Source organism: Myxocyprinus asiaticus, chromosome 27 (genome assembly GCF_019703515.2).
Source record: "Myxocyprinus asiaticus isolate MX2 ecotype Aquarium Trade chromosome 27, UBuf_Myxa_2, whole genome shotgun sequence".
Classification (NCBI taxonomy): Eukaryota; Metazoa; Chordata; class Actinopteri; order Cypriniformes; family Catostomidae; genus Myxocyprinus; species Myxocyprinus asiaticus.
Genome location: NC_059370.1, coordinates 29,919,850 through 29,936,851, shown reverse-complemented (window position 1 = coordinate 29,936,851; position 17,002 = coordinate 29,919,850). Strand labels below are relative to the sequence as shown.

Sequence of the window (17,002 nt, the reverse complement as noted above, 5' to 3'; positions counted from 1 at the left end):
CAAATATTCATACTTGCTGAAATGAAAAGCGTTTCCTCTAATGGCTTTATTACTGTAAATACTAAACAAGACATGTGTAAAATATACTCCCTGCAGTGTCATATCTGTGCTAGACAGAATATTTAATCAAGGTTTTTATTATTATACCTATATTTTTTATTTATATTTTAATTTGAGGCTAGGTCATTATTTTAAAATGTTTATGGATGAGTTTTGATGATAGTGTGCTGATTTGTCAATCTGGATGCAGGTTTTTTATGTTTTGAATTGTTTATATCGATATACATAATAGGGAGAATGCTTTTCCTGGTACTAAGGACCAAGCTTATGTGACAGTTCCTAGACAAAACAGAGGATACAGATGTGCCTTCTGGAACTTCCAGTATTAGTTCCAGAAGGCATAACTAATGAAAAGAGGGTTAAAGGACATTCATGTTTACTGCAACTTCCTGTAAACATGAACTTGGCACAGAACTTTTGTCAAAATCAAAACTTGAGTTTTGTAAAGCTTGTGCTAAATCTGCCATTCCAGATTTTTATAGTGCACTATTTGCAGTGCAAATATTTGCAGAACAAACACGTGTGCTCTTATTTGTAACACATGGCCTGAAAAATAACAGATTTATTATTTGTCGTTTTCCCATTGCAGTTAAGCTCAAAATCCACTTGACTGAGGGCACAAGTGCAATTTCAAGAGAGGCCCATTCCAGACCTGCCCTTTCCACTGCTGCCCCAACAGGATCAGCCTCCAAACCTGTGAAGCCCAAAACACTGCCCAAGAGCTCCAGCACTTCCTCTCAGACCAGTGGACACCCAAAGCAAGGTGAGACTCCTGAAGATTACATGAAGATCTACTTTGGGTTGAGCTGGACAGGTTTAATAAATATGGTTATGCTCAGCACAATTGCACAGACCTTTTGAGAGTGCAGAGTTCTAACACAAACAGCAAATTTAGTTGCTCATGTGACCGATGTTATCTAATTTATGTCAGTCATTCATGAGGGCAGCATAGGAGCCTAGATCAATCATGAACATTTTAGGAACCATACCACACCAGATTTTTAAGGTGACTTGGACTTCATGTACAATCAGTGGGCTCCAAAATCTGAGACTATGGGTGAAAATATTTTTATTTTTATTTTTTCAAATTTTTTAATTTTTTCCTTTTAAATTATATAATCAGCACAACAGTTAGTAAAATGACTTGACCCCTTATTCATTTTGTATCATAACGTTTCTTTGTTTTAAATTTAATGGAACCCACTGTATATATTATATACAATTGCTTTTATTTATTTTTTAATCTGTTGAACTTTTTTTTTTTCCAAACCAATTGGCACACCACCCCAACCTTGCCAGCGTTGCCCTTGTAAGATTTGCATGTACTTGGAGGAAGGATTTAAGAAATGATTGGTTGCCTCAGACAGGATCCACCTCATACTTGTACAGCTTGACCCACATTCCCTGCTAGGTCAGTGGTGCCTTAAATTCAAAGCCAGGATATTAACCCCCCCTTTTTTTTTTTTTTCTCCCTAACTCGGAATGCCCAATTCCCAATGCGCTCTAAGTCCTCGTGGTGGCGTAGTGACTCTCAGTTGCCTCTGCATCTGAGGCCATCAATCCGCGCATCTTATCACGTGGCTTGTTAAGCGCGTTACCGCGGAGATGCAGCGTGTGTGGAGGCCCACACTATTCTCTGCAGCATCCACGCACAACTCACCACACACCCCAAGGAGAGTGAGAACCACACATTATAGCAACCACAAGGAGGTTACCCCATGTGACTCTACCCTCCCTAGCAACCGGGCCAATTTGGTTGCCTAGGAGACCTGGCTGGAGTCACTGGAGTCACCCTGGATTTGAACTCGCGACTCCAGGGGTGGTAGTCAGTGTCAATACTCACTGAGCTACCCAGGCCCCCCTTATTAAACCCCTTCTAAAGGATTCAGTCTTCTTTGACAAGTAGATTTTCAAAACATCTTGAATTTGGAATATAACTGCTGCTTAAAGACTATGTACGGATTTATATTAAACCAATGACCTGAAATCATTTTGACTGGGAGAATCAGTCATGAATATATAGGCCAATTTGTTCAGTCTAGACAGATGATATACCAATAGGCAATGATGCTTTACCTTTTCAATAGTCTGCTGCTCTCACTGGGTGATGGGCATATATTTAAATGGATGGAGTTAGTCCCAGATGTCTGCGAGTCAGGGTTTGTTCCACCTCAGTTCACTTGGAGGAATATGAGAAAGCTGTGCACGTAAACATAATGAGGATCTGTCAATGCAAACTGCATGATCTTGTTTTCCCTTCATTACGTTGAACTCGCTGTGGAAGGTCGTTTCTGCACATGGAGGGACTTTGACTGAATTTTCAGAGCAGGTTTTTAACAATTCCTTTCTGACTCACAAGCCAAGCTCTTGCCCCCAGTGTGATCTGACTGTTTTGACATTCCTTCTTATCGGATCATATCACTTTTGTATCATTCCTTTGTTGGCTGCCTTTCATAGGAAGCCTAAGACACAATTATGGAGAAGTAGATTTTTTTTTTTTTTTGGTAGCACTTTACAGTATGGTTCAAATTGTTAACAGTTAATGCATTAGGTGTCATGAAGTAACAATGAACAATATCTTTTTACAGCATTAATATTGGTTAATGTTAGTTTATTAAAAACAGCTGTTCATTGTTAATGTTAGTTGATATTCCATTAACTTGTGTTAACATTTACAACTTTTAATTTTAAAAATGTTTTCGTTTATGTTGAAATTAACATGAACCAAGTGTTACCCTTTTTTTAGAAAAAGGTATATGGAAGGTACACCAAATATGTAACAAGAGACCTCTTTGTACCTCAATTTATTTAACCAGATATCATATTTGTTATGTCTGTGTGTGCTAACAGACAGAAGCCTGTCTTTTGTGTGACAGTAGCTGTTGTGTATTTTGTTGTCATGGTATATATTTAAATATTCAGTATATTTATACCCACTGGCTACATTATTTTGTCTTAAAACACTGTAAAAAAATGTAAGTGCTGTATATTGGGAATATATTTTGTATTACTGTTTTATTAGTATTATTATTATTGTTGTATTTTTTAATTATTATTCAATCAGACCACCCAGAGCCCTCTGTTGGAGCCTCAAGTAAACCTCCATCTAACAGGATCACGTTGTTAAGAACCAAGCTTCAGTGTCTGTCAACCAGAGGTGTATCATCAGGTATGACTCATGCATGAGAAAACATACTGAGCATTAGCTTCTGATAATTAGATGGAGGGCACATCAAGATAAGTGAGGTCAGATTTGGATTATATTAATGTTCGATTTACTCTAAACCTAATGAGACATCTTCTACTGTGGGAGCAGGATCAAAGAACACGTCGTCATCAGGTCAATGTTCAGCTAGATGTTCAGGCAGTCCTCTGAAAACCCCTGCCTCAACCCGACCCTTGAGACCTGCTGCTACTCCAACAGGTAAGACTTAATAAGATTTTTGACCTCAAAGTGTATTACAGCTGAAGGCATCAGAAATAATGCACATGTGCCTTTATAATATACTTTTAATATAATAATTTAACATTAACAGTTTTAACAATATCAAATTAACATGATAATTGAACCCTATAAATTCCTTTTTAAATGTTATTTTTGTGTTTACTTAAAAGAGGCTTTCTACAATAAAAAAATAAATAAAGAACATTTGAGACCCATTGAGACCCAGACTCTTGTTCAGATATTGTATATATTCACTAAGTCTGTTCATTCTCAAAAATGGCAATAAGGCAAAAGGGTTATGCATATGTCAGGTGTGTTATATATTGGCTGTGTCCTCAGTGAGCATGATGGCAGTTGGTTTGCACTGTTTGGGCTCAGCTGAAATGCCCTATCAGCAATGCAGAAACATTATACAGCAGCCAAGACCATAACATAACATAATGCATATTCACAGAGCTTTTTTGAAAACAGTGTTTATTTTTGCATTTCGGTTGTGTGGTGTGGAAATTACACACTTCAGGTTTAAAAAAAAAGCCATTGCATTGTTACGAAGATTAAGTCAGGTCTTCGCTGTCTGTGTCGAACTAAATGACTTTAGATATTGTGTGTCCCTTTGCAAACTGTTGCACTAATTATAAATTTCAACTTGGTGAAATACTATCCTAACCTTTTCAGGCCTAGGTCAACCTTGGTGGATAGAGAATAATGTTGTATAGAATAGTGTTGCATTCTAGGCCTGACTTATAATAATATGCTTATAGTACCATATTAATGTATTTAATATGATGGTTACTAGTTACATTGCAAAACTGAAAATAATCATTTACTTGTACATTATATTTTAAATTTAATTCATTTTAAAGTGGGAGGGGAAAATGGAATATGTATCTGAACTTCAGGTATCACAGACGAACCAAACACTTTAGTCCAGTTTTTTTAATTTAAACTTTAATGAATGTTCTGCATCCAAACATGTCAACACAGGCATGTTTTACAAGCCAGTTTTTTCATCCTTAACTATTTTCTGGAATTTGTGAAATTACATTTTCAATCTGATGAATGCAGCCTCTAGTATTTGGACTGCAGCCTGAGCTGTGCAGGCATGCATTGTTTGCTGCAGCCCCTCTTAAACATAATTGCGTTTCAAACATAAAATTATAGCTTCAATGGGGTGAGCATTTTTTTTTTTTTTTTTTTTTTTGTGAGCTCTTGCTGGTATCATAGGCTTATATTACACACAGCTTGTTTCTGTGGTAACTTGGCACTGTTCTGTTTGTAACCACAAAGAAAACCGTTCCCATGTCATGTAATGGTTCTTTATTATATAGGTTTATAATGAATGAAATGCAACATTCAAAGCAATGTTGAGTAGGGTGTTTTTTGTTTTTTTTAACCTTGTGTTTCTTAATTGCTTCCATGGAAAAGCAATATATCACATTTTTTTATTTGGTGATCTCCCCAAGGGTTGCTCTTCATCTAACAATCTAAAGTTGCTATTAGCTGTTGCTTTCAATCACACCATTTTTAACCCTCCCCCATGTGCAAGAAACCTTGTTGATATATTGTACATTTATGAGACTGAGAGAGAGAGAGAGCTCCGTATTACAGCCTACCTTGGTTACTCCTCTCTGTGCCCTCCCACTCTTCACCCAGCATCCTGCACCTCCTTGGCAGCAAGCGGTGAGCGAGAGATGCTCTGTGTCATTGGATGGGAGTTTAAACCGATGGATTAATGTTTTCATTTGTCTCTGGGGCCGTGTTGTCATAAGCCACTGACCCTCTTTAATCTAGGCTGGTTCAGTTTTCTTTTTTTCCTAAGTGTGACTGGAGATCTTTTTCCTGCCTCCCTTTATCACAATCTTTGCAGTTTGTTTGGCAGGTTTTTTTTTTTTTTTTTTTGCTGTAATGCATAATGTGCCAAGTCTTTGCATGTGTGCACGCTGAGGCTGTTTCTCTTCTTGTTTTGCCTATATGGGCAATCATTTAAGATGTTTTTATCTCAGAAATTCTCTCTGTCCATCATTCATGTGAGGCTTACTGCTAAAGGCTTACTCAGAAACCTCCAAGTGCTGTCAGAATGCAAGAGCACTGTGGTGTTTCAGGCAGGTCCGTTCTCTGGTTTCTATGATTTTCATAGAAAATTGTCTGTTATTGGGGCTTTTCCTTCATTCTGCTCTGATATTTCAGAGTAAATCTGTGTAGCTCTCAAGGTGCTATCTTTGCACATGTGGTGTTGAGTCTATCTTTAGACTGTGTGTTTCTCTCTCTCTCTGCCAGAGAGTATTTGATATTTGTACATGACCTGTAGGTATCTGCTTTCTATCCACAAATAGAGCCTGGGACCTTTATGGACATGTATGTTTGTGCCACAATTTGGGTTATTCTGTGGATTACCTATCAAATCGGTAGATTCAGTAAGTCATTATTTACCCTTTTCATCTTTTTAAGCATGTTGGTGCGTAGGTCTAGATGCCAAATTTTTCTGCCTCTGGCACACTTGTAAGGTTAGTTTGGGCTGTGGGCTCTAGGATGATGTCTTGTAAAATTTCTGACATGCTAAATTGAAATCCCAATGGAAAAGGCACAGTGGAGATATGTTTGTGGGAGAAACTGATCTTTTTATAGTGATATGCCAAATAAGGTCTGTTTGTAATCGGGGGGAGTGACAATATTTGTTCCACATCCACAACACTGAGATCAAATATAGTCCATATTTAAACTTTGATTTATAAAAAGTACTTGGATAAGGTTGCACCTGTTGAAATATCCCTCTAAAAGTAATGCATATTAGCTATGATTATGGCTTTATGGACAGCTTGAGCAGCATTTAAAGCTGTTTTGCACAGTGTGTCCACCCTTTGGTAAAACAGTTGTTTTACAGTATGTAATCTAGCTCAATGAATCTTTCCACATCAGTGAGTAGTTTTGTATAGATGTAATTTCTGTATATCAACCTAAACACATCACTCCTGACTTCTAAAATTCAAGTTTTTTAGTTCAGATCTTGGAAATGTGTGAGACTTTTTATTTATTTATTTTTTTATTTTTTTAATTTATTTTTTACATTTTGTTAAATGTTTCCTAAACCATTTTGTATCAAATGTTATCAATGTTTTGGAAAATAATGGTAGAGATACCATGCAAAATTTACTTCCAATCAAAAATCTATACGATTTGTAAAGTACATTTGCTTAAAACCAAATAAATGTGGCTTACCAAGCCTAGTAATAAAGAGTGGAAAGAATAGTAGTAGTGCTTACAGGGAGCACATATCTGCTTCTCAAGAGTGTCTAAATAATTCAGGTGTATGAGAAGAGATTGAATTATTCATTTCAGTATGCAGTGAAAACATGAACTGTTTTATTTCTTATCAAAAAGGCCATTTAGCAGCAAAAACTCAAAAGGTCTTTGAAATAAGAAAACTTCTTATCAAAGTAGGTTTAGTTAAGTTGGCATATTTTTTGCTATTACATCTTTGGGTCTCACAGTCTTGAGCCAAAATCACTGTGCATGTGTAGTTCCTAGTTAGCCCTACCACAGTAAAGACATTAACCTAAAACATTTTAATAATTAAGGAATAAAATACTATGTGGTGGTTTACAATGGGAGTAAAATGAACGAGTTGGGATGATGTGCATTGCAAAGGTCATGACTGCATAAACTAAGTGTGTAAGGGAATTTTAGAATACAAAATTAACATAATCTGGTGAAAAGATAAATGGCTGAAGCATCATCAGCAAAAGAGAGAGCTACATGACAGCATGGTGTAATAATCTCCCAGGACTCCCATGTTCTTTTAGAGATTAAATTATGTTTGATTATGTGCGCAGAGACCTCTGGGGGTCACTGACAGAATTACAATAATGGATTGAGAGACACTCATGCAATACACCAGTCAAATGTTTGGACAACGATTTGATTGAATTTATGTCATCATGCATACAAAAGATAGTGTGCCTACGCATACATTTTTTTACAGAGCTAAAATCAATATTTTGAAAAATGTTTGAAATAGAGCAGTTGCAGTGGATAGTGAAGGAAAAGCATCCCAGGTGGACACCTCAAACTTGGTTCAGAGAATGCCTCAGTTGCACAGAGCTGTCATCTAGGCTAAGGGTTGCTGTTGTGTAGAAGCTTAAATGTACTGTTTTATTGTTTTATTTTTATTTTATTTTTTTATGCATTTATCTCTAATGTTCATACTTCCATTTGTATTATTTTATTATTTTGATGACTTCACTATTATTCTAAAAAGTTTAAAATTGTAATAACTAATGAGTAGTAACGAATGTGTCCAAGGTTTTGTCTGGTGGTGTGTACATTTTCAATTGTGGGAGCAATGTGTAATATATTTACTGTACTAAAGCATAAAATTATCATAATATGTTATCAGAGATATAGCAAACATGCCAAGTTGAAATACTGGCTTCTCCAAAAACAATGCTGCAGCCAGTATTCTACTTTGAAATGTCTGTTCCGGGCCGGAATTTCTGTTTGTGTTTTGGCCTGTGTGATCCCATCCACTGCCCATTTCCCATTAGTATTTCGACACCCCGTGTTGCCAGATTTGAAATAAGTTAGCGGGCATCCAAGCAGCCATGGAAGTAGAGGTCTTCACGGGTTCAGCCTAACCCGAGGACCTGAGACCCGACCCCTCCACGTTTTATACGGTCAGCCGGGTCCGGCTCCATTCTATTGCTGCAGGTCCTGGGTCTGTTTAACATTGTGTAATACCCGAGAAGACCCGGCCATGATCAGACAGCGCTGATGATGATGATGATGGTGGTGTGTGTTTGTGTGTGTGTGTGTGTGTGTGTGTGTGTGTGTGTGTGTGTGTGTGTGTGTGTGTGTGTGCTGTAACTTGCAACATTGTAAAATTAGGATGAGAAAGTGCGGGCCGGAAAATAAGGTGAAAAACGGAGCAGAACCACAACGAGCTACGTCAGAGGCAGAGCGGAGTTAAGGCACACGATAGCAAATTAGCAATGCTAACGTTAGCAGCCATGGCAATGAACGAGCAATCATTATTAGAGTTCAAAAGGGCAAACAGTCGAAGTTATCTTATGTGATATACAAAAAAAAAACTGCAAAGCTGATTCTAAAAAGTCCCATTTGTCATCTGTCACCGTGACGGCAAGTGGACTTTTGAAGCTGAAATAATGAGTGGATTAGCTATGCTGTTTCAATCAGCAAGAGAGAAATCAAAGAAAACCTGGATGTATTTTACCAACTTTCTTGGCAAGGAGAATGGATTATATGCGTCACAGCCAGGCACAGGGGAGAAAGCTACTAATGTTACATTAGGTAAGACACAAAGTTTTGTTTTCACAACTTGTAAATTAACTTGTTAATAGCAATCTGCTGAGAAATCGGTGTCGATAGGGTCTGTGTCTCCCGTCCGGGTCCCAGATTTCACATAACAGATGGGTCCGGTTCGGGTACAGCATTTCTCTGTTCTGCATGGGTACGTGTCCAAGCTTTCAAATAATAGACGGGTCCGGTTCGGGTCCAGGTAGTACATTTCTGGGTCTCCTTGGGTTCGGGCATGAATTTTTGGACCCGTGAAGACCTCTACATGGAAGCCAGCAATACATTTAGCTGACATTGACAGAGTTATAAAAAAAATCCACATGAGCTGGTTTTTAATTTGCAAACAATAAAAACATTGCAAGCATGTACATTAGCTGATCAACTTACAGTGTAAGGCTCATCGCTTGACATTGTCAGTTTGCTCGTTCCTGTTTCATGTCCTCAACCTGGCAACCCACGTGAGCTTGGAGTCTGGGGAGGAGGGGGTGGGGGAGACAACTATCTCCAATATTTTGAATTTGGACTGCAGTACCCATTTTAAACGCTTGATGTCAATGTTACAAATTGCTCCTTTAAGCCAGCTGAGGTGGCATTCTCCATTTAGGCTTGGGTTCACAACATCTGCATCAGAAACCTGATTTAAACTGCCAAAGGTCTACCAATTGAAATTTACTATACACTGGCCCTCTATTTATTATCCATAAAGGCTGCATGACCACCTTAAACACCCATTCAATGTGAGCACATTCTTGGACCTCTAGACAGCCTTATTTAAAGATGACCAGCAGAGGGAACACAAATGTTTACCTAGCAGTTACATCTTTGGTTTGAATTGTAATGCACCTCTGTATTACTGGTGTGTTGGCTAAAACGATTTATAATATGCTGCACCAAGTGGACAACCTACATTTTTTGCCCTTCAAAAAATTTGCTGCATTTGGTATATGTAAAAACTGACATTTAGGACCACTATTATTCACATTTTAAGAATCCAAAATGCATCTTTATTGAGATTTACTGTATATGCATTGTTTTCCTGCATTCATGAACTCGGTGTCTGTTATGTCTGCCACATAAAAGATCATTTGAAATGCCAGTCTGTCATTAAATGCAATACCAACAGAGAGGTGTGCACAACCAGAGGTTAAGAACAGCAGCTTAAAAAGCCAAACTGTGCTCATAATATCTCAACCTCTTACATGTGTCACTAAACACTATTTTAAATGCATTTGTGTGCAATGCATTGCAATGGAGTGTTTCCATTCCCTTCAGTCCATGTGATTAGCTAAACAGTTCTATTTATTTTACGGTTGGGTAAAATGAACTAACAGACCTGAGGCCCTGCACCTGTAGTCAAAGCGTTGTTTTCTACAGTGGTATCAGCCCATGTAAATTTATAGGCATTCTAGACAATGTCTGTTGGGAATCTTTTATTGACATTTGGACCAAATTCCTGAAATGGTGGTATCCAAAATGCTGTTCAGTGTTTTCACCCCTATTACCCAGTCGGTTCACAAAGACCCATCTGGTCAGTTTCTTAATAGTGTTAAACAGTGCACATTTTGTTAACTTCAAATGTTGTCACAACAAGGGGTATTGTGCTTCCCTAGCTTGCATTAATTTAGCAGTTGGTTAGCTGCACAGTTACAAAATATATGTTCAATAGTAATTTAATATTGCATTCTTAATGCATGATCTAAGATGCTGAAAATCATGAATTAGTGTTACTAAATTTTTTCCACTGGGAGTGTTTTAAACTCTGTCTAGAAACTGGCATTTGCCATTAAGCCTACAGGTTCAGCACATTTGGTTCAACTCAGGCCGAGACACTTTGATTAGTTTTAAAACCCCAGAAGATGAATGTAAAACATTTTAAAATATGTATTTCTTTCCTTTTTGAATGTACTGTTTGTTGTGGGTTTCGTCTTTATTTGGCACCCTCCACCTTCTGGGTTTCTCCTAAATGACTTTGCAGATGTAAACTTGGAGCTTTAAATCTGTTGACGTTGAAGAGACATTAGAGGAGAAAAGCCTCATGGGGGTTGTGGCCCCACCTCTGCCTTATTAATGCTGGTATTTCAGAAATGTTCAAGGCTGCTCGCACAGAGCTGTTATGTAATAACTCAGCTAGAACATACTGGATTAACAATGTAGACTTTAGGTGTTGGCATTTAAAAAAAAACATTCACCTACAGCACATTGTACTGCATACAGCCATAAAACCCTCATGGGGTGCAGGCAACTTAGAAGTGATAATCTAATTTAGGCAGCTATCTTCAAGTACCCTTCCTAAGTAGCAAGGCCCCTTTATTAGAGGGATTCGTGCCATGATTACACCGTGGTGTTATATTTATAAGGTGATGTAAATGAAAACCACAGTGGCATAGCCCTGCTAAAATAAGAAGGCTCTGATGGCTCTGTTTACAGAGAGAACAATATTATCTGGTGATGGACGTACTGTTATCTCATACATGGGTGCATTTGGTTGCAGGGTTGGATTGCTGCTTTATCTATAGGATCTCGGTGTACCAACATCATCAATGCGTCACATCAGTATGATGCAGACACAGTTGGGTCTCAGCTCAGTGTCTCTTCCCATCCTCATCTAAGGTCTATGATCTGGGATTGGAAAAGCACCTTGAAGGAAAATGATGCTAAATGTTGTCACAGCGTTAAACGCATGTTCTCTTACAGTTGACAAGAACAAGTCCAGGACAAGTTCCCGGAACCTGCAGACACCAACAAATGGCCATCCGGATCTGGTACCACCGGAGAGTAAGGCAAGAAGCGTAGAGTATTACAAGGTTCTGTGTGAGAAGAAGAACCAGACAATCCAACAGCTGGAAAACACTGTCCGATCCAACAACCATAGGTTCGAGGCTGTTGCTGTGGTCATAAAGCACCTATATGCAGAGGTGAGTATTATAAGTTTATGTCTATAACTTATGGTTATCATTAATTATGCTGCGATGCAGCAGTCATGAAGAATGAAAGAAGATGGTGTTTGTAATACAATGTAGAGACCAATGGTCATGTTAAGTGTTAGATATCTTTAATATCTCAATTTATTCTGAATTTAGTCTTGAATCTGACAGCCCAGGTAGTACTGGTTTGCAGTCCTGTTACGTGCACGTTTTTGTTTGCATGCAGGCAGAGTAGAGAGGCTCCCTCCTGCTCTCAGTTTGTTTCGATGATGTCCTTTCATCAGTGCACGTAACTTTACCTCATTAACAACACTTTCTTAATTGGCTCAATGACACACATTTAACATTTTTCACATTCATTCTCTGTGTGGTGTGATTTTATGACCTTCCAGAGCTGTGTCAGTCTTTGCCTTTACTTCAGTTGTTATGTCACACCATAATAGGGTGAATAAATGTGTGTTCAGCCACTTTTTGACAGTCATCCCAATGGAAAAAATGTGTCCAATTTACCTGAATTCACCCTACTACTGTATAGGCCAAAAGCAACAGTTCTTCCGAGAAATACAGTTGGTTAGCAATGCAGTTGACTAACTTTAGGCTGTTTACAGTTACCAAGCAACATAGCACATGAATATAGATTGCGTGTATCACTACTAGGTCTTTCTTGACCCGCATGGGAGCCGGATGGGCTAGCAAGGAGGCTATAAAAGCCACGGCCTCTAGCCTCGGTCACTAGTGCGTCTCTTAAGGCCAGGAGGGTGAGGTTTACACACTGCACAGCTATCACGTACCAGCTGGATACCGTTACATGTGGTCACAGGTGTGTGTTTGTTGGAATTTTACAATTGTGAAGACTGTTCATCCAGTCAGAATTGAGTCTGGACTATCCACTGTATAAATGCATTTATACAACTGTATTCTTTTTATTCACCTTCAACCCTAGATGTATGTGATTAAACTAGGGTTACATACAATATTGTATCTGCAGCTATTCCTGTCTCTGGACATATTAGACTTTGATAACTTTGGATTTGTCCTTGTGGTGACCCTGTGTTTGTTGGAGTTTGGATAGGTGTCTTCAGTGCACTCAAGATTAATTGCTCCGCCCAAATTGCCTCATTGCGCACATCTGGACTGGTAACTTCTGGACCCTTTAAAAAGGGGGCATCGGACTGCTCCAGAGAGGGACAGAGACTTTGTGTTCTTTGGACTTTTGCTTTGTTGTTTTCTAATGTATATTCACAACATCTCCACAGCATATTACATTTTCATCCATGCACATACACTACTGATTGTACTGGCAAATACATCTGACATTCTTCTTTTTTTGGTTAAACACTATATTTTTGTTAATAAATCCTTGAGTTTCATTTTGTACTCGTGTGTCCCTCTCTTTTTGTTGCGTCCGTTGAGTCACGGGTCATAACAGTCCTCGATTAATATGAAAGCATACTGCATTTGACTGTGCGAGTAAATGGTAAAAGCCAACACTCTCATGGTGAAATCATCAGGATTCCTACAACTTTTCTAAATTTGGCTAATTTGTATGATATCATGTGACTGCACTCATTTGAATTCCTATGACTTTCACTACAGCCAGTGACGTCGCTGGACATCATTTCCATCTAATACGCAACAATTACTTGCTTCTGTCATACACAACAGCTTCCTATCATATTTACACACTCTACTGATTGGTTAAGTTTAGATAAGGGGTTTGGGTAAGGGCATAATTTTAATAAGTATGTCCTTAATACCTCGTGCGCGGAACTCGTGCTTACTTCCACATTTAACATCCGGGAATTTGCACGTGATGAAGTTGTACGAGTTTATGTGAACGACATCGTGCGAGACCATACGAAATAGCCAACTTGTAAATTATGTACGACTTTTCATGAGATCGGGTTAGTAAAAGCATAGTGCTTGTGTAGCTGACCTGATAAATAAACCATTAGATATTAACAATGCCAAGCTGCAGTTTCTAGTTACTGTATATCCAAAACTAAGGAATGAAGTGTATTTGAATTATATTCCACACAATAGAAGTGCAGTCTTCATTTAAGATCAAGTTGACAAACATACCCTATATTGTGCATATTGGCTGCTCCTGCAGAAGCTAGAACAAGACCAAACAGTAAATGATGTAGCCCTTTTTTATTGTGTAGTTCTATAAGTGCCACAACTTAATTATGGTAGTGCCTTTTCTTTTAAAGCACTGAAATCAATACTAGTTTGTCTTTGTTCTATAGATCTAAAAGAGTAGACATCATATTACAATCCATGAGTTTTTGGTCTTCTGGGAATTTGTGGAGAGATGTATATTTTCAATGTTATCAATCAATATCATGCCAGTTACACCACAATACAACACTGAACCAATTGTACTTCTATCCTTTGCAGCCCTGTTTTCATTCACATCAAATCAAATATGGTGGCCACTCTGACTAACATCTACAGTATAGCGACTGTTGTTCTCTGTTTTCCCTCATTGGCGTTTTACTTTTCCCATTTTTATGTTTTCTTTTCGTTATAAATTGTCAATGCCAGAAAGACCCATTATAAAACAAATTATGGAGGAGAGAACAGCATTGATTGACTTTAATTAAACCAATTGTCTTTGCTATCCAGTTGGTGTTTCTTTGCTTGTATGAGTAATCATTTCAGCTTATAGTTCCCCTTTGAGAGAAGCATTTTCAATATTGATTGCCAACATATGTTGAATATGAGTGCCATCTTAAATTAGTAGTGCAAGAAGCTGAGTTATGAGTGTAGTTTTATTTTGGGGACACAGTGTCCTGTATTGGAATCTGTAGCTTAAGAATAGGTAGCTGGGCTTTACCATGTCTGTGTGAGAATGTACCAGCTGCCTTGATATGGTTAGAAGCACACTCACATGCCTAGAATGGTGGAGGGGGCTGCTTCATATCACTTGTTTGCATTAAGCTGTCAACACACTGTTTGCATTGCCATAATTTCACTACAAGTGGCCACACACTTTTTGTGAAGCACTGTCATGAATTAACATTGATCGATAAATGTATGTGTGTTGATATTCTCTTAGACAAAAGTAGTTTTTTTTGGTGTGATATCATTCCAAATTGCCTAAGTGATGTGTTTGACTTTTGATACAACCATAGTTATGACTGCATTAATATTAATTTCATGTTACCTCGCAGGTCTGTTAGACATATTGCATATCTTAAGTTTTTATCTACTAAAAGACTGATTTTACTTGACACTGAAGTAAAGTTTTATAAAAATGAAGAATCGTAGCACATTTTATTGTAAATTGTCTATTTTTAGGTATAAAGTAACTGTAGTTGACATGCTTAGATGCTATACTCCATCTAAAACTATTTTAAACAGCTTCTTTTATCATTATTATGCATGCAGTTTTATGACTTTATATTAATGGTGCTACTACATAGAATATTTGTACTTTTAAAAATGTATTTGTCACACTGCAAGACCATTTGAAATGGAGGGGAAAAGGCAAACAGGTGATTTTAAAAATTTCAGTGTGACGAGGAGGAGGGCGGGGTTGGGACGTGAGGACTCACGGCCCTGCCCCGCCCTCCTCCTTGTCACAGTCACACACAAAAAAACTAGAAATGGTGACCAGTCTCAGCACTTAAGCATTTTCCCTTATATATTCACAGAAATTTTAACCTAAAATCTTGATGATTGAGGTGTATATATATATATATATATATATACAGTTATATTGAAAAAGTATTTTGATTACTGAGGAGATTACTTTGCATTTTATTGTCATTTGTTTCTTTTAATATTTAGTCCTTTCAGATGGAAAACATTTATACAAATAAATGATGTGATCTAAAGTGCATTTGAACAGCGGTGAAACACTTTCTTATGATGTGTTACATTCATATGAGCAGACAGAGAAGTAAGTTTGAAGTAAATTTTCACGTTAGATCATAATTTCTTTTTTTCTAGTAAGACCTTTGATATTAGGGCAAAAATCGTATTCTTGATAATAATTTTTGTATTGTTTTCCTGTAAAAAATATCTAAAAATCCTTCAAACAAAATCAATTTGATTTGTCTTGTTTTAGAAACAACACTGCATAAGATATTTAGGTTTTTCAGAGAACATGTATTTTGTCTTACTGTACTGGCAGATTTTTTTTTATAGTCAAAAGAAGTGAATAAATCTACCAGTGCTGAAGAAGTAATTCAAAGTATTTAGAATACGTTACTGACCTTGAGTAATCTAACGGAATATGTTACAAATTATATTTTACAGCATGTATTCTGTAATCTGTAGTGGAATACATTTCAAAAGTAACCCTCCCAATCCTGTGTATATATATATATATATATATATATATATATACACTATATAGCCAAAAGTTTGTGGACACCCCCTTCTAATTAACGAATTTGGCTACTCCATTAAATCCAATAAAGAAAAATCTTAATGTTCCTTTATGTAATGGCTTTATGTTACTACATACAGTATAGTGGAAAGCCTTCCCAAAAGAGCGGAAGCTGTTATTACAGCAAAGGGGGAAATTGATGCCTAAGGTTTTGAAATCAAATGTTCATCAAGCATATATGGTGTCCACAAACATTTGGCCATATAGTGTGTGTGTGTGTGTGTGTGTGTAAATATATATATATATTTATACCTATGGATATAAATGTATTTTAGTTTTATTACCATTTAATAAGAGTTAATAAGGATATTAGCCTTTAACCTAGTCTGTGAAGCACAACGCAACTTTCAGTTAGCAAATAGAAATAGTTTTCATTGCTAAGATGCTGATAAGAAAGCAAGAAAAAGAAAGCACTCTTCCCCTCTCCTCTCATCTCCTGTGGGAACTGGGAAGGTCACTGCACACTTATCTCCTGTAACATGCACCATTTCAATGAGTGCCACTCAATCAACCGGCTATCTGACATGCCATTTTTCCCCTTTCTTCGCTCTGCTTGCAGCGGGTGTCTTGAAGTACTGAAGCACTATAGTCACATCTCCCCGTTGCCCTTCTTTTAGATAAATTACGGTATCCCTTTACCACTGAGAAGGCAAGTGGTTGGAGGAAAGAGCCAATAAGCTTATTCACTCCGATGTAGAGCGAGACAGCAGAGAGAAGAGGTAGAGTAGCAGGGGTTTGTGCATCTGGACTGCTGTTTTCTTGCATTTCTGGACTCAAGTCTCAGAGACTGCTGATCATGGGCTGCTCTGGCAGCAAAGTGTGCCTTAACACTCCCTGCGCGGGACACAGGGTAAAGACATTAAC

The 17,002-nt window shown here is 37.7% G+C and overlaps 1 protein-coding gene across 2 annotated transcripts in view; it reads left to right on the top strand.

The window, feature by feature from the left end:
• The window catches only part of LOC127417940 (microtubule-associated tumor suppressor 1 homolog), a 53,963-nt gene that overhangs the window by 17,583 nt on the left and 19,378 nt on the right, over positions 1-17,002 (top strand). For both annotated transcript variants that reach the window (XM_051658219.1, XM_051658218.1), the window contains exons 3-6: positions 650-823; positions 3,125-3,229; positions 3,377-3,484; positions 11,510-11,730. In XM_051658219.1, coding sequence (XP_051514179.1) covers positions 650-823; positions 3,125-3,229; positions 3,377-3,484; positions 11,510-11,730 — 608 coding nt within the window. The remainder of the gene's footprint in view (positions 1-649; positions 824-3,124; positions 3,230-3,376; positions 3,485-11,509; positions 11,731-17,002) is intronic.